This window comes from Crinia signifera, chromosome 5 (assembly GCF_055691185.1).
Source record: "Crinia signifera chromosome 5, ASM5569118v1, whole genome shotgun sequence".
Taxonomy (NCBI): domain Eukaryota; kingdom Metazoa; phylum Chordata; class Amphibia; order Anura; family Myobatrachidae; genus Crinia; species Crinia signifera.
The window spans coordinates 119407196-119433620 of NC_139221.1; the positions used below are offsets into that span (position 1 = coordinate 119407196).

General features: G+C 46.8%; 1 protein-coding gene across 5 annotated transcripts in view; it reads right to left on the minus strand.

Annotated features, from left to right (window-relative positions):
- SYCP2L (synaptonemal complex protein 2 like) overlaps positions 1-26425 on the minus strand; it is a 176545-nt gene that overhangs the window by 141409 nt on the left and 8711 nt on the right. For 4 of the 5 annotated variants that reach the window (XM_083187926.1, XM_083187924.1, XM_083187925.1 and 1 more), the window contains exon 2: positions 12320-12373. The exons of the other annotated variant lie outside the window; for it this stretch is intronic. In XM_083187926.1, coding sequence (XP_083044052.1) covers positions 12320-12373 — 54 coding nt within the window. The remainder of the gene's footprint in view (positions 1-12319; positions 12374-26425) is intronic. 5 annotated transcript variants of the gene reach the window in all.

Below are 26425 nucleotides of genomic sequence, written 5' to 3' on the forward strand. Positions count from 1 at the left end.
TTTCAATGAAAATATGATTCACCCTATTCAATGTTCACTGTTCCCTGAAAGCAATGGAGAGGTGCACAAGTGTGTGTTATTGTGGTGAATGTAGTGCTGTGCAGTCATGTAGTTTGGCATATAGGGGGGATGTAGTGTATAGTATAGTGTGGATGTAGTAAGGGGATATGTAGTGATGTACTGTGGGGTATAGGGTGAATATAGTGTAGTGACGTAGTGCAGAGTATAGGGTGGCATAACACAAGGGAGTAACATATAACAATTTAGGGCCCCAAATTGAGATTATATATTGCCCCCAGCCAACCTAAAAACATTCTGACGCCTCTGCACTGAGGAATGTATTATCTGCAGCTGTCAGCTCTTCCAGCTTGACCCACCACTCTGATCCGCTGTTGAACTTCTCTGCTGAGAGCAGAATGTCAGCGCGGCGGAGGGCAGCTGGAGAAGTGAACATGCCACTCTCAGCAGAGAAGTTCAGCGGCATGTCTGCTCTTCCAGCTGCAACCCGCCCCCTAACAACCCACTAAAGTCCACTGCTGAGAATGGCATGTGAGCACGGCAGGGGAGACTATATTTCCCATGTGGGAATTGAGGGGAGCCCCAGGACATGATGCTGTACTGGCTCCCCGCTCCTACATGTGGGCTGGGGATATTGTGGTAGAGAGAAGGAAGAAATAGGGATTTTTATCCACATAAGGAGGAGCAATATAGTGATTATCAGCATTGTATACTTGCAAATTCTATATATAAGCAAATAATATAAATAAGGTCCATCTAAATGGATATCCTTGCCATAAAATGGGGACTTAATAGGAAGGAGTATAGTTTTAAACACATTATATGATTTTGACCTCCTGACCCAGAAGTGTATAGGAGAGGAGCTTTATTAAGCCAAACAGGGCACACTTCAGGAACACTGCCCGAGGAAGGGAGAGGGCTTCCGATACGCGTTGCAGCTAAAAACACTGAAGTGTGTTTTAAGTACAGAATAGGGTTCCAGCGCCGGTGTGCGTGTAAAAGGACCTGGAGGTGGGTTTTCCGGAGAACCCTTGATACCTCACAAAGCTCATCTGACGTCTGCATTTATACCCACTGACATCTGGTGAACTCCCATCTGTATTATTTACAAAGATTAATTTGGAGTTCTGTCTTTTAAAGAAAAACTTGTCATTGTATTAATAAATGTATTTTACCTGATTGTACTATACCATATTGGATTTTATATCTTTTTTATATGGTTCCCATACCTTTTACTGAAATGAAAAGCCTAAGCTAGGCGAAGATAGGCAAAAAAGGGAAGTACGGTTTCATTTTTATTACTCTTTAACACATAATGTACCTGTGTTTTCACCTGTAATGTGTTTGGCATTCATATTCAGTGTCTGAGATATTACACAAACTTTGTTTCATGTTTTAAAACCTTGTTTCATGCACAAATAAAATACATTTGTGTGTATTTCATGTGTTTGATGTGCTTGTACAACATAAATGCAAGATTCCTTCAAGATACCTCATTCAAATATAAAAATATTCCAATACACAGAATAATCCGTTATCCAAAATTCTTCTGGTCCCGAGCATTTTGGATAAGGGATACTCAACCTGTAATCTACTCGATATTGCATTTATTTTTGTACACATCTGTTAAATTTCTTGTAAGAGTGTTTATCACTATTGAAACGAAGTTTGGAGAGTGCTATTACTGCAAGGTTTATTACAAGTGTTATCTTTATAACTGAATGTTGAACTTCTCTGGTTTCAGACACCGTGGCTTCAGAATAAATACAATTTTTTCTCTTACCACTCAAATCATAGCATTTGTCTACCTCTCTGACAGGGTGTAGTATATAGCAAGAGTATCTGCAGTGTGACGCAGACCAAGAAACCGGTATGTCCAATTTGTACTTAATGAATCCAAACCACGCCAGGATACTACAGTATAATTATTTAGATGCAAGCGGAACACAAGCAGGTATACAGAGGGGGGTGCGGTCAATTTCCCGGTGGTAGGAATCCCGGTGGTCAAAGTCCCGACGCCGGAATCCCGACCGTCGAAATCCCGAAACTTTCTCCCTCCGTAAGTGTCGTGGACACCCACAGAGGGAGAACAATTTAGTGTGCCGAGCGCAGCGAGGCACCGGGCCAGCTGCGTGGCGAGCGCAGCAAGTCCGCAAGGGGGGGGGGGGGGGGCGATCCACGTGCCCCCCTTGTCGGGATTCCATACCGAATCCTACAGAGTTTTTTTAGGAGAAATGACTGCACATGGGGCAAAAGATGAGTGGCAATGGCTTTATAGATAAAGATGTTGCTAAAAAATTTTTTTTTAAAAAGTATATTTATTAATGGAATTTCTTACATAATATGGGCGGGATGCACTAACACCCATGGCCCCACTTCGCTGGCTACCGCATAGATAATTATCGCATATGCACTAACATATGCAATAATTATCACAAAGGACAGCTTTTGCGTTAAGAGCTGTCCTTTGCGATGCGGCGGGGACAGGGTGCAAGGCACCGGCGCGCCCCAGGCGAGTCGGGGTGGGGGCGCCCCGGTGTCAGGTGTGGGGTACCTGTTGCGCCGTCTGGGGAGCGGGCAGGGGGGTCCATGCTGACGTCTGACAGGAGCCTGCAGTGGTGTCCTTGCCGCGCGGGTACCTGCGGCGCTGTGTATAAAGCTGGCGGCGGCTGGGGGTCCCTGCAGTGAATAAGAAATAACTAGCGCTATGCGGCAGCGCAGGAAGCGATTCTGTTTTGAAAACACTGCCCGCATGCTGATTGGCTGAATCTCAGCCAATCAGCATGCGGCCAGTGTTTTCGGACCCGGCAGCGCTTCACACGCCGCCGCATAGCGCTAGTTATTTCTTATTCACTGCAGGGACCCCCCCACCGCCACCAGCTTTATACACAGTGCCACAGGTACCCGCGCCGCAAGGACACCACTGCAGGCTCCTGTCAGACGCCAGCATGGACCCCCCTGCCCGCTCCCCAGACATCGCAGCAGGTAGCCCCTTTGCACGGGGGGCGAACTGCCGCCCTCCAGTGGCTGGCGCCCTAGGCAAATGCCTAGACCTGCCAAGTGGTGGCGCCGGCCCTGGGCGGGGATGTGCAGAGGCTTCCCCCTGAGACCTGGAAGTCCATCATGCTGCTGAGGTGGTGGGGGGGGGGGCTCTCCTCCTCCTCCTTCCTGCACCCGGAAGAGGATGTACAGTGCAGGGAGCAGGAGGTCACTGGTCCAGGCAGCACAGCACTGGGTGGTGGGGGACTGGTCGGGGCGGCGGTGAGTCACGGTAGAAGCCCATAGGCTTCTATAGGGTATCAAAGACCTTTTATATAGACTGCGCTTATATGGCAGGTGCACGTGGGCTAAATCAACGATCACTACTAAATAATAAATAAATATATATTTATTAGTATGAATATATCAATATATAAAATTAAAATGAATTTTCTTTATATACATTTATACATAAACAGACATATATAAACTCAACACAATAAAAATCGGTGGCCACCTAAAAATATATGAATAAATCAATAGTTAAATATTGCTTCACAAAAGGAAACTTTCCTTGATAAGGATGGATATCGCTTTTCCAGTGAAAGAGGGGACAATGTTAGCAGCCAATTTAGTAATTTTCAATCACCGCTTGTGGTTTTAATATAAATTGTCCAGTGCACTTTAGATAAATCTCATACTCACAGATTCCATACAAATGTGACGTTGGGCTGTAGCATCACTTTGAAAAAGCTCCAATACGAGCGAAACGCGTTAGAGGAGAATTGCCCGGTGTCTTTATCCAAAGAAGGGACCTTTAAACAGCCAGCAATCACCGATATTATCCGCTTACAGCAGCACAAACAGAGACCGCAGATCCATTCCTTCCAGCTGACAGAGAGCGGGTGAGAGACGCGACTCTGCAGCTTCACGCAAACAGCAGCACTAACAGAGACCGCAGATCCATTCTTTCCAGCTGACAGAGAGCGGGTGAGAGACGCGACTCTGCAGCTTCACGGGCCAGCCTGACGCCTGACTGTGACCCCAGCCGTGTGTGAGAGACACGGCGTCTGGACTGAGTTCAACTGCCGGCTTTTGGGTCAGTGTCACGGCGACGGAGTTCTCTGCGGGTGTAGAACGGAGAGTCACAGACTAAAGTATACTTACCAACTCTCCTGCCTCCCTGCTAATTTATGCTACAGCCCAACGTCACATTTGTATGGAATCTGTGAGTATGAGATTTATCTAAAGTGCACTGGACAATTTATATTAAAACCACAAGCAGTGATTGAAAATTACTAAATTGGCTGCTAACATTGTCCCCTCTTTCACTGGAAAAGCGATATCCATCCTTATCAAGGAAAGCTTCCTTTTGTGAAGCAATATTTAACTATTGATTTATTCATATATTTTTAGGTGGCCACCGATTTTTATTGTGTTGAGTTTATATATGTCTGTTTATGTATAAATGGGATGCGGTCATTTGGTCTACTGCATTATGGTAGAAAGTCATTAGGTCGAATCCATTAGGTCGACATGCTAAAAGGTCGACATGACTCTAGGTCGACATGACTCTAGGTCGACATGGGAAAAGGTCGACATGATTCTAGTTCGAAAGGTCATTAGTTCGACAGGTCATTAGTTCGACAAGGTCATTAGTTCGACATTGTCTATGTCGACATTCACAAGGTCGACATGGAGTTTTTCACTGTTTTTTGAGCCAACATGTGCCGACAGGCGGTATTTCATGCCCTACCATCCACTAGGGCGTGGTGGGAGAATAAAATAGTGTGCCGAGCGTAGCGAGGCACCGTGCCCGACGCATTGCGAGCGCAGCGAGCGATGCGAGGGGATGCAGTGCACTTTAAACTGTGTCCATGTCGACTGTGTTGACATTCAGGTAAAAAAAACAGTGAAAAACCCCATGTCGACCTTGTGAATGTCGACATAGACAATGTCGAACTAATGACCTGTCGAACTAATGACCTTTCGACCTAGAACCATGTCGACCTTTTCCCATGTCGACCTTTTAACATGTCGACCTAATGGATTCGACCTAATGACTTTCTACCATAATGCAATAGACCAAATGATCCCAACCCGTATAAATGTATATAAAGAAAATTCATTTTAATTTTATATATTGATATATTCATACTAATAAATATATATTTATTTATTATTTAGTAGTGATCGTTGATTTAGCCCACGTGCACCTGCCATATAAGCGCAGTCTATATAAAAGGTCTTTGGTTGGACAGGTGGGGTAAACTTAGGTGCACCCAACACCTGATTAGGTGCGAGATCACAATCGCACCATTTAGTCTGCTGCTCACTATATATAAAATATCCTTGTCACAATATTTAATTAAGATTCTGATAAGCAAAAGTAAAAACATCACAGTTTGATCAGCGCCTATCACAGGGAGAAAAGTATAATACTTTCTTTCCCAAAAATTCTATAGGGTATCGCCAGCTTTTGCTGGCGATGCCCCACATCGTGGTAACCTAGCAGTGGGGCTTTAGTCTAGTCAAGTTTATTGTCATCAGCAGAAGGAGAAACGCTCTCTGCAGACGAAATTGTAACGTACATAAAATACCAGTACAATAAAAGCAATATCCACATATAACATACATTTAAAAAAATTAACCAAACAACATCTAAGCATTCAACATACGTACTGTTGATGGTAGGAAGCTATTGTGCAGACTTGTGCATGCCCTCAAAGTTCTAAACTTTTTATGCGAGTGTAATTTCTCAAATGTACTGTAAAAAGGATGGCTCGAATCCGCTAAAATATTTTTAGTTCTCTGAGATTCTGGCACTATAAATCTCCAGAATGGTTGGCAGCTGCACAATGATTTTACTTACTTTTTAGTGCATCCCAAAATGCGGTAAAAACCCCGGTAACAGGGTTTTTACAGCATTTTTGCCCCGTCCCCTAATATAATTATATAAGTTCAGAGAAAATAGAATAAAATAAGCAATAATTCCTCAATTGCATGTATAATTAGAGTCCTTTTAGGACTGAAATTTTAAAATGTCCTGTTTAAAAAGCAAATGTTCATTGTAAGTAATGAGAAAGTTTGCATAATTACCTAATGGTTGTTTTGGAGCTGGTATTTTGGCCTGCCCGCCCACCCACCGGCCAAGGAGGTCAGAGAGAGAGCACTCTTCATGAGCTGATACGCTGCCGTCCACCCACAGGCTTGAGAGCGGCAGCATCGGAGGGTAGGCCAGCATGCACACAAACCCGAGGACGGTGAACTAGCCCTACCAGAATCCCTGAGTCGACCCGAATGCCTCCGGAGCAAGCGCCAAGTGTTAAGCGGGCTTAACACTACAATGGCTTATGCGGATGCCCGGGCGCTGTGTGGCTATCTCTGGGTGATCCACAATCCAGCAAATATTTTACATGCATGTATATATGTGCTGTGTGATTCTCCCCCCCCCCCCCCCCCCCCCCCCCACTACTTTGTCAGTGCTGCAGCAGCCTCTTGTAGGAGTGCCAGCTCTCAAGAAAGGAAGACTTTTGAAGGCCAAAGCTGCCTCACCCACAACCTATCCTATATCATCAATGCCCCCCAGCATGGGTGATGGAAAATTGTCCCTGCTACTTGGCACAATAAGGAAAGCTATTTAAAAGGGGCAGAAGTAGCAACTGTGAAGCCTTCATTGACACACAAGCAGTGGCATAACAATGGTGCAGCAGACCCCACCAGGGCTTGGGGTAGCCAGTGTCAGTGGGATCCTCAGGGTGCACTAAAAATACCTGCTGCAGCAGCCAGTAGGAAGAAAGAAAGACAGGCAGCCAATCAGGAGTGAATGCTCCCGATTGGCTGCCAGGACCTTGCTGTCACCAATTTTGAAATGCCTCATCGGATCCACAGAGCACAGGCAACAAATTTAATCAGCTCAGCCTGTTACCGGAATGGCAGGATAAGCTGTGGCCTGACCTCCAACCAGCGCACATATGCCCCTCTCGTGGACGTAAGCAGGGAAGTGGGGTTGCTTCCACCTGCCCCTGCCATGATCAGCCAGCTGCCGGCTGGGCGTCCACTATGATTTATATTTAAAAAATAAAATAAAATCAGGACTCTCTGCATCAGCAGTCCATGGCTCCCTATCAAGTGCCTGACAGTTGACCGCTCCACCTCCTGCCCTGGGGCCAGCAGGGAAAGATCAGCAGTGTGCACAGCATGCAAACTGCTACTGCCTATCAAATCCCAGGGGAACAGTGACCAGCCACACAAAAAAGGCCAAACAACTTAAACGTGCTTGGCCTCATGATGATATATTGGGGAAGGTGGCTAGTACATAATATTATATCGGTCCTGCTATAGCTTAATGAATGGACTACATGGATGTCACTTTTAATTCTGGCGATACATCAATTTCACGGCATCTCAAGTAAATCTTTAGAAAAATCCTGAGCTTGCCCCTGTGGTATGTAGGATAACATTGTGTGGCATAATATGTATGCATGATAATGTGTTATGGGCATCACAGTGTGTGGCATTATAAGGTGCGCCATAATGTGTTATTTGTAATGGTCATTACAGAGTGTGGCATAATGTGTAATGGTGGCTGGAGTGAGAATGCAAATTAGGGGAGTATTCAATGGCTTTATTCTCCATGTACAGCATGCCCCTGACGGCGAATTTTAACCCAGGGACAGATGGCAGGCAGGGAGATGTAAGCCTCCCTGCCTGCCCCAGAATTTGTGGGGGAGGGCTCCCAGGGACACAGGCAGCAGAAGCTGTCCCCCTTTCTCCCCCCCCCACACGAGAGCTAGGCAAAGGGTAGGGAGTCGCTTAACTGGTCCTGCTTGTAAGGAGCCGGGACCAGTGTGCAGTGAATAAATGAATGTCTAATGAGCAGCTCCCAGCTACCTGCTGGCAAATGTGTTAAAAAAAAAAAATGTAAAACAAAAATTACAAATAAAAATTCAATATATATTAACGTGCTTCAAGCACATGAATAAAAATAGCATGCCCGGTCACAGAAAAAAAAGAAAAAAAAAAACGTTCTTTTAAAAGATCACTTTCCAGTTCACCTTAAAAAGATGTCGAATGCAAAACGGTGAATCATGGCAAAAATCAGGGAGAAAGCAATTCGCCATCCTAGCATTAAATATACTCTCGGCGAATCCCAGGGAAATCCCCATTGAGATACACCAGCGAATTGCAGCGAGCATGAAACAGAGAACTGGCCGGCATTCACTGTTCGCTTTCGGCGAACAGTGAACATTGAATAGGGTGAATATCATTTTCAGTGAAAAAGATTCACTGCAAGGAGTGAAAACAGCCCGATTCGCCGAAAAAAACACGGTCAATCGGGAACATTGAATACTGGCCTAAGTGTTGGCCTAACTATGTGCAGGTTCACCAATTAACAAAGTATGAGTATATGGCCGCAATAGTTACACAATAATTAATGAGGGAAAAACACAAATGATGTGAAGGGAGAAGGAAAAAGATCAGCGTGATGATGCCCGACTCTAGCTGTAACCATCCGTCTTCAATGAGTGACGGATTGAAGGACGGTTACAGCTAGAGCCAGGCATCATCACGCTGATCTTTATCCTTCTCCCTTCACATCATTTGTGTTTTTCCCTCATTAATTATTGTGTAATTATTGCGGCCATATACTCATACTTTGTTAATTGGAGAACCTGCACATACGTAGTCCAACAACTATTTGCATTCTCACTCCAGCCACCTCAGATACCTAATATCCTCTGTTTTATAGCTTGTCAATACAGCATTACTATTTGATATACAGAGAGGGTCACAGGCATCATATTTCACCCCGTGTTTATTAATCCAATTTAACAATTTTGAAACATTATTGGTCTCTGCCTTCTTCTGTGTGGGAGAGACTTTCTGGTAGCGCATTTCAGCCCTGCAATGCTTTTGCACCAGGGCTGACCTAACGCTACAGACAGAAGTGTCCTCTGCACACCACTTTTTTCCATCAACGTGTCATTGTCTTCTCGCACCTTCCGTCCACTCATATGACGATGCCAGGCAGCAGAAAGACTTGAGGGGGATGTTCTAACATCCTCACCCCCTTACCGCCCCCCATCGCATTCATAATTATCGCATATGCACTAACATATGCCATAATTATGGCAAAGGACAGCTCTTGCGTTAAGAGCTGTCCTTTGCGGTGAGAGTCAGCGCGTCCCATGGTGACCCGGCGGCTCTCCCCTCCGTCCCTTACCTGGCACAGCTCTCCTCCTCCCTGCACCCGGAAGAGGATCATAGTGCAGGGAGGAGGAGGTCACATGTCCGGGCAGCACAACTCTGTGCTGCCCGGACTCAGGTGAAGGGGGGGGGTCGCGTTAGAAGCCCATAGGCTTCTATGGGGCATCGCCAGATTTTTGTGGCCATGCCCCCGCCGCGGTAACCTGGCGGGGGATGCTTGGAGCATCCCAAAATGCGGTAAAACTCCCAATAACAGGGTTTTTACAGCATTTTTAGTTTAGAGAATCTCCCCCTTGATCTTAACACATCGTACTATATTATACTTACCTTTTCTTTCCCTTTTGATACCTGTGCTTATATTAGTCATAGTGCCAATTCATCAATAATTGCTTAAATTTTAAGCCTATACTTGATTTATCATAAGCGGAACCAACTGTACTCTTTATTATTATTATTATTATTAGTGCCTAATTAAGCCAATACTTATGAGTTCATTTATATCTAATGTAAATTACATTACACTGATTGTGTCCCTAATTAGTCTGATTTTAGGACCCAATTTACCCTAATTTTAGGTGTGGAATAGACCTTATTTATTTAAGTGTCTTGCATTACCACTTATTAGTGGCACATATTAGTACACATACTGTACCTACGCATACTTAAATAACACCACCCATTCTACTGCATTAATATAATTAACAATTATCCAGTAGAATTTTTACCCTAATTGTTGATATTTTATATAAGATGTGGAATTAAAAGTTCAGTTTTAATACATTTCATATCACTCATTGTAACAAAAGTGTGCCTCCCACAAAGATATCTGTTTTCTGACAGATTGCCTGTCTCCTATGGTCAAACCGCCATTATTTGTGAGTATTCGATTATTACATTTGGGGGGGGGGGGGGGCACCTCCAACAGCAATTAACCATCATATGTGACAAGGATTATTATGTTATTATAAGTTTATGATGGTTGGTTAACCTATCCAATTAAAAGCAAATTTTTGTCCTGTGCGGAATACTATCTCTCTCTGGGGCAAATGTATTAAGCCTAGAGAAGAGATAAACTGGAGATAAAGTAAAAGGAGATAAAGCACCATCCAATCAACTCGCAACTGTTATTTTCAAACACAGCTGATTGGCTGGTGCTTTATCTCCTTTTACTTTTTATCCACTTTATCTCTTTGCTCTATACATCTGCCCCTGTCGGTCATAATGTGTAATGAGCATTACGATGTGCGTGTCATATGAAATGGGCATTACGGTGCATGGCATCATTTACATATAATGCCATGCACCGTAATGCCCATTTCATATAATGACAAACACATCATAATGTCATTACGGTGCATGGCATCATGTGTAATGGGCATTACGTTATATGGCATCATGTGTAATGGGCATTACGTTATATGGCATCATGTGTAATGGGCATTACGTTATATGGCATCATGTGTAATGGGCATTACGTTATATGGCATCATGTGTAATGGGCATTACGTTATATGGCATCATGTGTAATGGGCATTACGTTATATGGCATCATGTGTAATGGGCATTACGTTATATGGCATCATGTGTAATGGGCATTACGTTATATGGCATCATGTGTAATGGGCATTACGTTATATGGCATCATGTGTAATGGGCATTACGTTATATGGCATCATGTGTAATGGGCATTACGTTATATGGCATCATGTGTAATGGGCATTACGTTATATGGCATCATGTGTAATGGGCATTATGTTAAATGGTATCATGTGTAAAGGACACTACAGTGTATGGCATCATGTGTAATGGGCATTATATTGTGCGGAATAATGTGTAAAAAGGACATTATAGTCTTTGGCAATGTGTAAATGATTAAGAGCAGGATAAAATAAAAACAAAATCAAGGCAAAACTCAGAAAACTGCAAGGGGTGGGGGGTGGGGGGGTTTCCACTCTTGGACACATTTCCTTTATAAACCAAGCTCTCAAATGCACTAGTTTCCAGAGCTTGAACCAAGCAGACACCATTTTATAGAAACCTTATTCAGATCCATTCGGTTCTCCGTGCATCGGAGGACCGATGTGTGTTGACGCATTTCTGTGCATGTGCAGTGGGAGGGCGGAAAGGGGTGGGGGCGCCGGGCAGCCCCATTACCATATGGGAAAGCCCAGCGTTTTATGGGTGTTCTCATGGTACTGAGGCAAACACGCGGATGCGGGCAGCTGACACCACCGGATGTCAGCTGCCTGCCCTGTCCTCGCACAGGGCACCCGCAGTTTAGAGACGCCATATAGGTGTCTCTGAACTGCGAGCATTGGAGAAATCCTTCGATGGTCGCCGACCATCGAATGATTTCTTCCCGCCTGTGAATGGATGATTATGTAAATCATCTATTCGCAGCCATGCAGGGGGGGGGGGGGGGGGTCCCGTGCGAAGGGGGGAAGCCGGAGTCATCAAATTTTGCAGCTTTGCGAGTCAATCAGAATAAGGTCCTTAGTTTGCGCAAGCTACGGAAGACAGGTCCATTATGATTATAATTACATGTCTAAAGTCATACCTGCACTATTAACATCATTGTGAACGTAGTAAGTGACAGGATGTATCGCACCCACAATGAGATGACTGATGCATCCTTCCCCCAGGTTTTTTTTCCTGTAGGGTAGAAAATGCCCTACAGCAGTGGTTCCCAAACTTTTGAATCACGGTACCCTAGAGTATCAGAATTGCCTAAACATTTTGTTTATAATTAGTTTTAATTATGTGGTGAGGGACAAAGTTAGATTCTGTTTGTCCACATATTTTATGTCTGGCAGCCATCAGAACTGGTTTTGCCAATTACACTGGCTATAAATAATTTGAATTGGCCCTGGACAACTATCCCAAGGCACCCCAGGGTGCCACAGTACACAGTTTGGGAACCACTGCCCTACAGTATATAGTGACTCATCTCACGCTGTAATTGTGATCGCACAGGTCATCTTTAGTAAATTAAAAGGTAGCCATTCCAGTTACAAATAAAAGGTTTCTTTTGAATAGTATTGTGCAAAAAATAATAACACGTTCATCAATAGTGCCCTTGCTGGTAAAACACCACAATGATTAGGTAACATACATAATACTCAGAATGAATGTTCATTTTTTCAGATGGATTCAAACATTCTTTTTCCTGTAGAAACACAAACACAATAAGTTGATGGTATAGTCAAAAACATTCAACAGTTCCATACAAAAGTAGATGGTTAGTGTGTTACTTAAGTACAGGAACACATTTTTAAATATTACAGTTTATGCTGTTGCTATCCTGCAAGACAATGGGCCCAATTCAGTATGGATTGCAAATTAGAGAAAAGCCTGTGTTCAAAAAGTCACCATCCAGAAAGAAAGAATAAAGAGGGATAAAGCAGTGCCCCTGAAGCTACTTACAGGTGCCGTAAAAATAAATATTTGTACCCTTTTATGGTACGCCTATTATCTCCCTCCCACGCAAGGCAACAGATGCTATCTTTTCCCAGTACTCCTCATTACATGTCCGTGGGTGGGATTCTCTAGTAACCCCCGCCACACATCGCCGGCATCTGCATTGTTAATATCCGCATATGCCCTAAAATATGCGATTATTAACGCAAAGGTGAAGGCCGGCGATGTGCAGCGGGTCCCCCTCACTCCGGGAACCCTCACCCATCGATGAGGGCTCCGCTTCCTCCTCCCTGCACCCGGAAGCAGTGCAGGGAGGACAAGATCACTGGTTCGGGCAGCACAGCAGGAGGCTGCCCGGACACAGGTGAGGGGGATGTGTCGCGGATCGGCAGGGGGTGTGCAGGGTGGCAGGGGACGCGAAGGGAAGCCCATAGGCTTCCATGGGGTTACGCCATCTAGAACTCCTGTAACCCCCTGCAGCAAAGCCCCGGCGGTGGGGCTTTACTGCATATGAAAATGCGGTAAAAACTCAGAAAACTGGGATTTTACAGCATTTTTAGTTTGGTGCATCTTGACCCATGTGTTTCTAAAGATCCACACATACTAAGTGATATTATAAATGATATCACTCATTTTGCCCCTTCTCATTGACATCATTTATAATATAGTTTAGTGTGTATGCTCCACGGTTAACGATGCATGCTCCCGCAGGTCGTTAAGCGTTCTCCATTGTCCTGCATGTACACAGGGGTATGGATCATTAGGTCTACAAGATGATAGTCGACAAGCATTGGGTCGACACCATTAGGTCGATTTGCTGAAAGCTCGACATGGGGTTTTTCACTGTATTTTGACCCGAATGTTGACACCGTCGACATGGACACAGGATAAAGTGCACCGCGTCCCCTCGCATGGCTAGCTGTGCTTGCCATGCTTGGCACACTATTTTATTCTCCCACCATGCCCTAGTGAATGGTAGGGGATTGAAATACTGCCTGTTGACCTTGCCCATGTCGACCTAATGCTTGTGTCAAACGAATGACCTGTCAGCATGTCAACCTAATGACCGTATCCCTGTACAGAGATGGTGCACATTGTTAACAATGGCAATGCTGCAGAAATCCCTGAGTACACACATTGTGTAGTTTGTACCAGGGCCGGATTCAGCCTTCGGGTGGTCCGGGCACTTTAGACAGGGGGGCCCTCTCCCTTTAGTCATTACTGGCCGCAAACAGCACAGGAGTATATTACACTACATTACAGAACACAGAGTAAAGGCAGTATAAACTTAAAAGACCATAGAGTTGCAAAAGCCGACAGGCAGATAAAAGCAAGCGGCAATATTAGCAGCAAAGCTTTGCATGTAGATCATACATATGAGACAAGTTCAAATGTAAGGACATGTTATAAAGCAAAGGTAGGAACATTGAGCTAAGAGAGTACATGTAAACTCCAAAGTAGTTGGGAGAGTACATGTAAACCCCATGGCTAAACGTGCTAGTCAGAGCATCTGCATTATCAGAGAGTTGTAACCGTAATATATGTGGTCTACAACTGGAGATGGTCAGAAAAATAGGGGAAAATTACGTGGGAGAGTATGTACAAACTTGCTGGTATTAGATGTCTTGTGGGTTCTAGAATGTACAACAGGCTGATAATCTGAAAGCTCTAATGGGGAAGTGACCATAAGGGGCTCAGGTTAAAGGATCAATAGTCAATGAGTAACTGCAGGGGGGGGGGGGGAATATATACAGTGGGGCAAAAAAAATAGGATTTTAATACCTACCGGTAAATCCTTTTCTCGAAGTTCTTATGGGATACAGGGAGTCGTTCTTAACGATGGGGAAAAGAGCTTATCCAAAGGAGACAGGCACATATAAAACTTTATACAGGGTGTACTGGCTCCTCCCCTCTGCTCCCCTCCCTCTAGCTTCAGTTAAGTGAACTGTGCCGAAGGAGAAGAACAATATGAGAGGAATATGTGTATATTTACCGTGGTGAGATTCATCCAGCACACCCAACATACATTCAACATAATAGACCACGTTAGCAACCCCAGAACCTGGGAAGTCTAAGGGCCTAATAACATGTCAACATGACAACTTTTTTGAACTGTGTTCCCACTGGAACAATGTATAGGAATTATCACCTAAGTGACAATTTACACTCGTGAACCTTTAAGGTACACTATGTAACAGTAAGTTACCTAGGTAACCTACACCCTTATGTCCGCCAGGAACAAAAAGGGTAGCAGAAGGACCCAGTATTGGTCCACATCTCACAAAGTGAGCAAGGCAAACCTCCGCACAGAGGCGGGCGCCCTGTATCCCATAAGAACTTCGAGAAAAGGATTTACCGGTAGGTATTAAAATCCTATTTTCTCTATCATTCTTATGGGATACAGGGAGTCGTTCTTAACGATGGGGATATACCAAAGATATCAGAACGGGCGGGATTGTGCGGAACCTATTGCCGCAGCACCGCTTGCCCAAACTGAGTATCTTCAGTGGCCAGAGCGTCAAACTTGTAGAATTTGACAAAAGTGTGTTGGCCAGACCATGTGGCTGCTCTACACAATTGTAAAGCCGAAACTCCTCGGGCAGCCGCCCAGGATGTCCCCACAGAACGAGTAGAGTGAGCTTTCACCCCAACAGGCATAGGCAGCTTTGCTACCACATAAGCCTGTTTAATGGTTGCACATATCCATCGTGCAATAGACTGCTTGGAAGCAGGATGCCCAATCTTTTGGGCGTCATAGAGGACAAAAAGTCCATCAGTTTTGCGAATCCTCGCTGTTCTCCTGATGTAGACACGGAGAATCCTTACCATGTCCAAAGACGTTGGCACCTCAGAATGAGGCCCACCAGCAGGAACCACAATTGGCTGGTTCACATGGAACGCAGACACCACTTTGGGTAGAAAGCGCGGGTTAGTGCGTAATTCTGCCCTGTCTTCAAAGAATATCAAATATGGACTCTTGCAAGTCAATGCCCCTAGCTCCGAAACCCTCCTAGCCGAAGCTAGGGCTAGTAAGACCACTGTCTTCCAAGTTAGATATTTCAGGTCAATTTCCTCCAAGGGCTCAAACCAGGAGGATTTAAGGAACTTCAGAACGACATCCAAGTCCCACGGTCCCACTCCTTGCAGAAATGTCTGCACTTCAGGTATATTAGCCAGTTTCCTCTGGAAAAAAAACAGATAATGCAGATACCTGCACTTTCAAAGAGCCTAGCCGTAGGCCCAGCTCCAGACCTGCTTGTAAAAAGCTAAGAAACCTTTCCAGTTTGAACTCTGAAGGAGTAAACTTTTCCTGTTCACACCAACCCACATATCTTTTCCAGATATGGTGGTAATGTGCAGCCGTTACCGGTTTTCTTGCACTTGTCATAGTCTTGATGACCGAAGTGTGAAATCCCTTCTGAGTCAGGATCTGCCGTTCAACTTCCAGGCCGTCAAACGCAGCTGTTCCAAGGCCTGGAAGACGCACGGTCCTTGCATGAGTAGATCTCTTTGCAGGGGTAGGCGCCACGAGTCCCTTTGTAGACTTAGAAGCTCCGGGTACCACGTTCTTCGTGGCCAGTCTGGAGCCACCAGAATCACCTCAGTTCCGTCTTTTCTTATCTTCCTTAGCACCCGAGCCACTAGGGGAATCGGTGGGAAGACATACACCAGGCTGTTGAACGTCCACGGTATGGAGAGGGCGTCCACTCCTTCTGCCTGAGGGTCTCTTGCCCTCGAGAAGTACCTGGATACTTTCCAGTTGTTCCTTGATGCCATCAAGTCTACCAGTGGGGTCCCCCACCGGGCCACCAGAGAACTGAATACCTGGTGGTGTAGACTCCATTCCCCGGGGTGGAGCTCGTGGCCACTGAGGAAATCTGCTTCCCAGTTGTCCACTCCGGGTATGAATATGGCCGAGAGCGCCTGGCAGTGACTCTCTGCCCAGGACAGGATCTTCGATGCTTCCCTCATACAGGGCCTGCTTTTGGTCCCGCCCTGTCTGTTCAGGAATGCCACAGTAGTGGCATTGTCTGATTGGATGCGGACCGCCTGGCCGCTGAGGAGAGGGGCCGCCTTCAGAAGTGCGTAATACACAGCACGTAACTCCAGGTTGTTGATATGGAGGCGTGTTTCCCATAGGGTCCACTTGCCCTGAAAGGACTGACCCATGGTCACTGCCCCCCATCCCGTGAGGCTTGCATCCGTGGTGACTAAGACCCAATCCTGGATGCCAATCCGACGCCCTGCCAGCAGGTTGGGCGTGTGGAGCCACCACTGTAGTGACAGTCTGGTCCGAGATGACAACACAATTCGCCGGTGCATTTGGCGGTGTGATCCGGACCACTTTCCCAGGAGGTCGAGCTGGAAAATCCTGCTGTGAAACCTCCCGAATTGGAGAGCCTCGAAAGAGGCGACCATCTTTCCCAATAAGACAATGCACTGGTGCACCGACACCTGGGGGGTTCTCAGCAAGTCTGTGACCAGCTGCTGGATGTCCAACACCTTGTCCTGTGGCAGGGACACTCTCATGAGAGCCGTGTCCATCACCATCCCCAGGAACTGGAGTCTCTGTGAAGGGATCAGAGAGGACTTTGCCAGGTTCAGGAGCCAACCATGACCCGACAGGGTCTGTATGGTAACTTGTAAGGCTGTCTGTAATTCCTGTGGTGACCGCGCCTTTACCAGCAGGTCGTCCAAGTATGGTATCACACAGATACCCTTTTTTCTTAAAACCACCATCATCTCCGCCATCACCTTGGTGAATATGCGCGGGGCTGAGGACAAGCCGAAAGGCAGTGCGCAAAACTGATAGTGCTCGTTTAGCAGCGCAAACCTCAGGTATTTCTGATGAGGGGGCCATATGGGGATGTGAAGGTAGGCGTCCTTCACATCTAAGGACGCCAAGAACTCCCCCTCCTCCAGTGCCGCTATCACGGCCCGCAAGGACTCCATCTTGAATTTGGTTACTTTCAAGAAGGGATTTAGGGATTTTAAGTTCAGAATCGGGCGTACTGACCCGTCCGGTTTTGGAACTACAAATAGGTTCGAGTAATAACCCTGCCCCCTCTCTAGGGGAGGGACCCGGGTTATCACCTTGGCCTGTACCAGCTTTTGGATTGCTTGCTGCAACACCCTTGGTCCTCTGGGGACGCTGGGAGGCCTGATTTGAAGAACCTCTGAGGTGGCTGTGCTGCAAACTCCAGCTTGTAGCCGTGCGTAATAAGAGCCTGCACCCAAGAATTGAGGCACAAGGCTTCCCAAACCTGGCCGAAGAACGCCAGTCTGGCTCCCACCTCTGCCGGAGCTAATGGTGGAGCCCCACCGTCATGCTGCGGGTTTACCTGCAGCTGCCCCGGATGGCCGCTCTGCGGTGGCCGAAGCAGAAGGCTTCCTGAATTTACCACGGGAGCCTCTTGCAGCATTTGAACCACCCCTGGCTTTAGGGCGGAATTTACTTGCCCGAAAGGACTGCTGGGAGTGAGCTTGAAAGGGACGCTTCGGCGCCTGTGGAGTTGATGGTAGGAAAGTGGACTTTCCCGCCGTGGCTTTAGAGATTAACTCGTCCAAATCACTCCCAAATAACCTGCCACCTGTGAAGGGGAGGTTTTCTACACTCCGTTTGGAGTCAGCGTCAGCTACCCACTGCCGGAGCCAGAGGGATCTGCGCCCTGACACCGCCATGGCTGAGTTACGGCCGTTAATGGCTCCGAACTCTTTCTGCGCTTCACACAGAACTTTAGCAGTGTCCTGAATATGGTGTAATTTCTCAGACACCTGTGCTACTGTCATATCGCCCAGAAGACCTTCTTGGATCTGGGAGGCCCACGTGTATATAGACTTGGCCATATAGCAACTTGCTAATACTGGCCGCTGACACGCGCCACTAGCAGTAAAAATGGACTTTAAGGTGTTTTCAACCTTTCTGTCCGTGGTATCTTTTAGTGAAGACGACCCTGGTACTGGGAGTACCATCTTTTTGGCTAAGCGAGACACAGAAGAGTCAACCTCTGGTGGCTCCTCCCACACCTTACGTCCCTCAGGATCAAAGGGGAACGTGGATTTAAACTTTTTAGCCACTTTAAACCTCAGTTCTGGGTTATTCCACGCTGACTTGAATGTACTTTCCAGGTCAGACTGCTCAGGGAAAACTACCTGTTGCTTTTTCTGAGTAGCAAAAAAGGCATCCCCTGCTGTGGATTCAGCTAAGGGAAGGTCCAACACCTCCCTGAATAATTAATGGCTCTGTGCCCCGCAACAGTGACTGTGAAGCATCAGGCTCCTCATCACCTGCGTCTGCATCATCCACATCATCATCGTCATCCCCATCATCAGCCCCAGAATCAGGGGTTTGAGAGGGGGCCCTTCTCTTGCGAGTATCCCCAGGGGTGGGAGTGATTACATCCACTCTGGCAGAGAGGATAGCCAGCTCCCTTTGTACTCTCTGGGTCTGTGCTGCCGTAGCAGTTAACTGTGTAGTCACAGTTTCAAGCATGGCTTTCATTCCTGTAGCCCAGGCAGGCTCTTGTGAGCTGTCCTGCGTGCTACTCTGCTGCCCAGTAAGCTGTGGGGGAACCCCAGTACTTTGTGGGGACATGCATGGCTCACAAGTAACCTGTGATGAAGATGCTGGCACAAACTTATCACTGCACACCATACATGTAAGTTTCCTCACCATTGTGACAAACAAACAGTCTCCCCTCACACACCGCGCACACACAGTGGATATGCAGTGTGATATAATCCAGATAAATACTATGTGTAGCTTTATCTGATCTTGTACAGCTTAACAAGCCAGTGGGGTGGTGTACAGAGGATAATGGAGGAGACCAATACACCTGATAACCTTAGCTCTCCGATTAGAAGGGCTGGTAATACAGTACAGTAATCAATAACAGTACTTTTACAGTGTAAGCAGGCAAGTGTACAAGTACACAAGCGCTGAAAACCTGAAGCTGTCTCTGCAAGCAGATTCCCTCTGATCCACACCGCTGAGGAGTGTCTGGAGCAGTATAATGGCGTTTCCAGCAGCCAGGGAAGAAGCAGGAAGCAGGTTTTGGCGCCCTCACAGAGCTGGTCTCACTCTGGGTAAGCTCCGCCCAGCGTAATGGCGCCGGAGCTTACCTGCGTTTTATACCGAGACTGACATTGGGGAATGTCCAAACCTCTTTGGTAACTGCCCTGGACAAAACAGGAACTGTACCCTGTCCCAGTGTAGGCAGGGGGTTACGCGGTCCCTGTGCAGGGCACCGCCATACCGCCGCACAATAACCCGGGGACCCCACGGCGGGGGACCCCGGGGTAATACTCACCACTGACGTCTTCAGACTGGACTAGGGGTGTGCGGCGTGCCAGGGGTGTGCGCGCTGCAGCACAATGTCCGCGGTAACATCACCCACTCAGGACGGTGGTCCTGTGGCAGGGACAGCTCGGTACCTTGAAGTGGCCAGCAGCTGAACCCTTCCCCTAGTCTCCTACGACGCAGGACTGCTGTTAAGTCCAAACAGCAGCCCCAAAATAATAAAGAAATAAAACAGAAGATAAAACTCTCTGGAGCTCTTCCTGATCTGTGCTTCTCCTGAGGCACAGTTCTCAAACTGAAGCTAGAGGGAGGGGAGCAGAGGGGAGGAGCCAGTACACCCTGTATAAAGTTTTAGATGTGCCTGTCTCCTTCGGATAAGCTCTTTTCCCCATCGTTAAGAACGACTCCCTGTATCCCATAAGAATAATAGAGAAATATATATATATATATATATTTGGACAGCTGCGTCCTGGAGTGACCTAGCCAGTCTCCAGACGTCAACCCAATCAATAATTTGTAGAGGGAGTTGAAAGTCTGTGTTGCCCAATGACAGCCCCAAAACATACATAACAGATCTAGTGAAGATCTGCATGGAAGAGTGTCCCAAAATACCTGCTACAGCATGTGCAAACCTGGTCAAGAACTACAGGAAACGTTTATTTTGTGTGTGGTGGTAAAATTATGAAACTGAGGGTATCACTTTAAATTTCACTTTACTAAAAGGTATTCACAAGATGGTACAGATGTCCTTCACTTTTAAATTCTACCCTACAGTATCCTCTCTGTGTTGGCGATGCTGTAGTTCCAGAGGCACGTTGCTTCACATCTGGTGGGATTGTCCTTTGATGGATTCAGTATTAAATCCCGGCGGTCGGGATCCCGGCGTTCAAAATCCCGACGCCGGAATCCCGACTGCCGAAATCCCGACAAGGGGGTGTACGTAGATCACCCCCCCTTGCGGGCTCGCTGCGATCGCCACGGAGGGAGAAAGTGTCGGGATTTCGGCGGTGGGATTTTGAACGCCGGGATCCTGACCGCCGGGATTTACACTGCATCCCGCTTTGATAACCCCCTTCTGGAATAAGGTTATAGAGCGATCCACTGAAATTGTAGGCTATCCAGTCCCAAAGGGCCCAGATTTTTGGCTGCTTTCTCACTCCAACATTCCTGTGGCTGCCTATAAAAAGTCTCTTCTTAAACATTTAAATAATGCAGCCAGAGCCATCGTACCTGTACGCTGGCGCTCAGTGGCACCTCCTACCCCCTGAGAGTGGTTCCAGTGCATAGATTTTTACATGTACATGGAGGACCTTTTCTACGCAGACTTGGATAAACACTCTGAATATGTAGCTACCTTGTTTGGTTGGATGGACTTTAAAACAACAAGGTCCTATACATCCTTGATGCCCACCAGTACAACGTAAGATACCAACCAATCTGAGACATTTGAAAACTGACCACTGATTCACAATTGTGCTTGCACTTCTGTAACTCCCCCCTCCCTTCCCTCCCCTATTGTCTTTTCCCATTGTAGTTGCTATTTGTAGTTGTTGTTAGGCTATTTGTTTATTGTTATAAAATATAAAATGTTGATGACTGCCCACTACCAACTGCTCTTTTCTCACACAACAATAAGACTCAGATATGACGTTCACCCTGATTGCATTTGTATGTCCGTTTTACATGTATAACTTAGAAAGGTCTTAAATAACGCAGTGGAGTCGTTGATTGTTCACTATCACTGCACGTGTTGTGGAGGTTGTCAACTTTTCAAAATAAAGAATTTATAAAAAAAAAAATTCACTTTACTAATTTGGACAAAAAAATAAAATAAAATAAAAACTAAAAGAAAGTGTGGAAGAATTGGTGATAGGGGTGTTGGAAAGTTGGGAAAAGTGAGCTGTTATAATGGTCTGTTCTGGGAGGTTTGATGGTTCCTCTTAATTGGTGTTTTATTCACACCTATATGGGGTTCCCCTTAGTAGGGACATTTTCGTCACAGTATCACTGTGGGGAGATTCCCTATTGGAGTTCAGATGGTCTGTACTAGACTCTTTTACACTCCCATAGGTCTTTTCTCTGTGGCCTATGGTCTCCCTCAGTGACTTAATAGTTTGTTTTTATAGTCAAGTGTTGACACGTAGGAGGGGAGCCTTAGGAGCTTAGGGCGATTCACTATGAACCCTTTTACAATCCCATAGACTCTAGGTGAGCCTATGTCCTCTCTGGGCTGTGCCTATAACTCCCTGTTTAGTTACTGATCCTGCCTGCGGTGTCCCGCTGGGCAGGTAGTGGTGGGCAGTCTGTTTGGCACTCACGGTTTGAAGCCTCAGGCTGGGGTCAGTCCGTCCGGTCATGTGTTTGCCTCCGTGGGTCTTTTGTGCAGACCTCATTCAGCAGACTGTTTTCCAGCGTCTGACACTGGCCGGGTGCTAATTAGCTGGTCTGTGCTGTTGTCCCTGTTTGCTGTACTTCCGGCTGTGACTTGCGGACTGCTGTTCGCGGCTCTCGCAAGTGTTGAGGGAACAGGTGGTGACAGCAGCTCCTTCTCCCCGGCGTGTTCTTTTCTGTGCACTGATGAATGTGATATGATTTAGGAGTTGGTGTATATAACCAACGCGTTTCAGCTGTAACAGCCTTTTTCAAGGTTGACAAACCGTTGGTTATATACACCAAATTAAGGCACAGAGGGCGGGATGTACTAAAGGGAAAATGCGGTAAAACCCCCGTTTTACCGCATTTTCCTATGTATCATCACCGGTTCGCCCCGTTTTCGCTGGCCAGGGTATCGCCACCCAGAGGGTGGCGATACCCTATAGAAGCCTATGGGCTTCTTTCGCCGCCCGCGCGCCGCCCCCCCCCCCCCCCCTCCCGTCCTCCTTTAACCTCCTCCTCCCCCTGGTGTCACAGCCAGGAGGACATCCGGCATCAGGGGGGAGGAGGAGACGCAGGGGGGCGCTGGCAGCCGCCGGGAGGTGACGGAGACCCCCGCAGCCCACATCACAGGTATCGCGGGGGTCTCAGTTACCGCAGCCCGATGCTAACCGCATATGTTAGTACATATGCGGTAGCATCGCGGCGGCTGCCGTGCGAAGGGCGGCGATGTATGTTGATACATCCCGCCCTAACTCCTACACCATATCACATTCATCAGTGCACAGATGAAAACACGCCGGGGTGAAAGAGCTACGAGAGTCGCGAACAGCAGTCCGCAAGTCACATCCGGAAGTTCAGCAAACAGGTACAACGGCACAGACCTCCTAACCAGCACCAGGCCAGTGTCAGACGCTGGGAAACAGCCAGCCGAACGAGGCCTGCACTAAAGACCCACGGAGGCAAATGCAGGACCGGACGGACTGACTGCAGCCAGAGGCTACAAACCGTGAGTGCCAAATAGACTGCCCACCACTACCTGCCCAGCGGAAAATACCTATGGGAGTGTAAAGGAGTCTATTACAGTAAACTGACAAAATGTTCACCCTATCTGTATCTTTCATACAAGAAACATTTTACTTTAGGCTTATCCAAACATTTATTTTCCACAAGAATATACAAATAAAGAGTTTAAAAATCATACAATCTGCGGGATTCTCTAATAACCCCGGCTGCACATCGCCGGCATCCGCATTGTTAATAATCGCATATGCAGTAACATATGCGATTATTAACGCAAAGGAGATGGCCGGCGATGTGCAGCAGGTCCCCCCTCCCTCCGGGAACCCTCACACGGCTGTGAGGGCTCTGCTTCCTCCTCCTTGCACCCAGAAGCGATGCAGGGAGGAAGAGATCACTGGTCCGGCCAGCACAGCAGGAGGCTGCCCGGACACAGGTGAGGGGGGGGGGGGGGTGTGTCGCGGATTGGCGGCGGGAGCACGGGGGACGTAAAGGGAAGCCCATAGGGTTACCCCATCTAACCAACTGGCGTAACCCCCCGCAGTGAAGCCCCGGCGGTGGGGCTTTGCTGCTTATGAAAATACGGTAAAAACCCCGAAAACTTTTTTTTTACGGCATTTTTAGTTTGGGGGGAAATTTACTAAGCCAAATACGGCAAAAACAAAACAAAAAAAAACCCTCATATTTGTACTACAAAATACGATTTTTTTTATTAGACATATTCGTATTTTCAGGATTTACTATCCTGAAATACCAGATTATTACCTGGTAATGGGTTTTCCTCTACTCCGCCATGGCAGCCATCAAGAATGGGTATCTCCCTGCTGGGTAGTGCTTTGGAAAGGAAAAAAAGACCTCTGGCTCCTATAAGAAGGCTCCTCCTCCGAACACCAGTGTCTTATATTCTTCAGCTTTAAAACAAAGGAACATCATTATTCCACATACACCCCCCTTTTCTGAGCGTTACACTCAAGGGAGGGAAATACCGCTGCCATGGCGGAGTAGAGGAAAACCCATTACCAGGTAATAATCTGGTATTTCCTCTGCCTCCGCCATGGCAGCCATCAAGAATGGGTCGTACCCAAGCAGTACTGTATTTCATAGGGAGGGCATACTCACGTATAACTTAGGAACAGGCCAACGGCCATATAATGAATAACTCAATAAAACGTTTCTTCATGTTTCAATCTATTGCTGCACTCAAGATCTTCCTCCCAAACTTAGCATCTGCGGAAGACCAGACGTCTACTCTGTAATGCTGTGTAAACGTGTGCGCTGAGGACCACCCTGCGGCTTTGCAAATTTCTGTCAGTGATGCAGATCCTTTCTCTGCCCATGATGACGCCATTGACCGCGTTGAGTGTGCTTTAAAACCTTCTGGTGGCTCTTGTTGTCTTATGACATATGCTTGTCGGACACAGCTTTTAATCCACCTTGATAAAGTCTGTTTAGAGGCTCTTTGCCCCTTTCTTTCTCCCTCTGATAATATAAATAAATTGTCGGTTTTACGGAATTCCGCCGTTCTTTGCTTGTAAATGGACAGGGCCCTGACCAGATCCAGACAATGTAACCTGCTTTCCTTATTGTTCGCCGGATTTGCGCAGAACGTGGGCAATATAATCTCCTGATTGATATGGAACTCTGACGCCACCTTTGGTACAAACAGCGGGTTTGTCCTTAAGACTACTCTATCCGTATACATTCTGAAATACGGCTCTTTTATCCACAATGCTTGGAGTTCTGAAATTCTACGGGCTGACGTCATGGCCACTAGGAATAATACTTTCCACGACAGAAATTTTAAGGCTACTTCTTGTAGTGGTTCAAACGGAGATTCTGTTAGTACCCCCAGTACCAGATTCAAGTCCCACGAGGGTACCGGACTTCTTACCCTTGGTTTAATTCTTCTTACAGCCTGCATGAATCTTTGTACATATCTGTTTTTAGCTATGTCCCAATCCAGTATGCAAGATATCGCTGAGACCTGCACTTTCAGAGTACTCGGGGAGAGATTCATCCTTAATCCTTCTTGCAGGAAAGAAAGTATGGTGACCACACTGCGAGGATTTTTCTTATTCTCCTTCGCCCAATACGCATACTTCTTCCAAACCCTATAGTATATCCTCATGGTTACCGGCTTTCTTGCCTTCAGCAAGGTCTCCACTACTCCTTCACTGAAGCCTTTCGCTTTCAGACTCCTGACTTCAGCAGCCAAGCCGTCAGTTTCCACGATTCCGGCTGTTCCTTGCATACCTCTCCTTGTACCAGTAGGTCCTTGGTCGAGGGTAACCTCCACGGGTCGTCTATTGCCAATTTCTGGACTGTATTGAACCAAGCTCTGCGAGGCCAATACGGTAGGATCGCTAATACCTCGATCTTTTCCCTCTGCAGTTTCTTTAGTAACTTCTGAATTATTGGTATCGGGGGAAAAACATAAGCCCTCTCTATGTCCCAGGGCACCGACAGGGCGTCTACTTGTTCTGCCAACGGCTCCCAGAACCTGGCAAAAAATCTGGGTACTTTTTTGTTTATTGACGTTGCCATAAGGTCTACCTGTGGACGTCCCCACCTTTGCACCAGCTCTTCGAAAATCTTTTGGTTGAGACCCCACTCTCCTGGCAGACATTCCACCCTGCTTAATTGGTCTGCCACCACGTTTTCCTTCCCTGCAAGGTAAACTGCCGTGATGGTTAGAACCCAAGCTTCTGCCCACTCGAACAGTTTGGTGGCCACCTCCATCAATGCTCTGCTTCGTGTGCCTCCCTGTCGGTTCACATAGGCCACTACCACCTGGTTGTCGGTCCTCACGATTAGTTCTGCACCTTGTAGTTGGGTCTGGAACCACCTGCAGGCTCTGACCACTGCCTCCATTTCTCGCAGATTGGAGTGAGCTTCTTTCCAGTCTTGTTGCCACCTTCCTTGAGCCACCTGATAATTGCAGGTTGCTCCCCAGCCTGTTTCGCTGGCGTCCGTGGTCAGCGTAACCTGTGGCCTTGTGCCAAAAAATCTTCCTGTTGTCAGCCTGTTTTCTGCTGTCCACCAGTCCAAGTCCTGTCTGGCCCTTGTTGACAGGGTTATTTTTTGGGACAAGTCCTTTGAGTTTTTGTT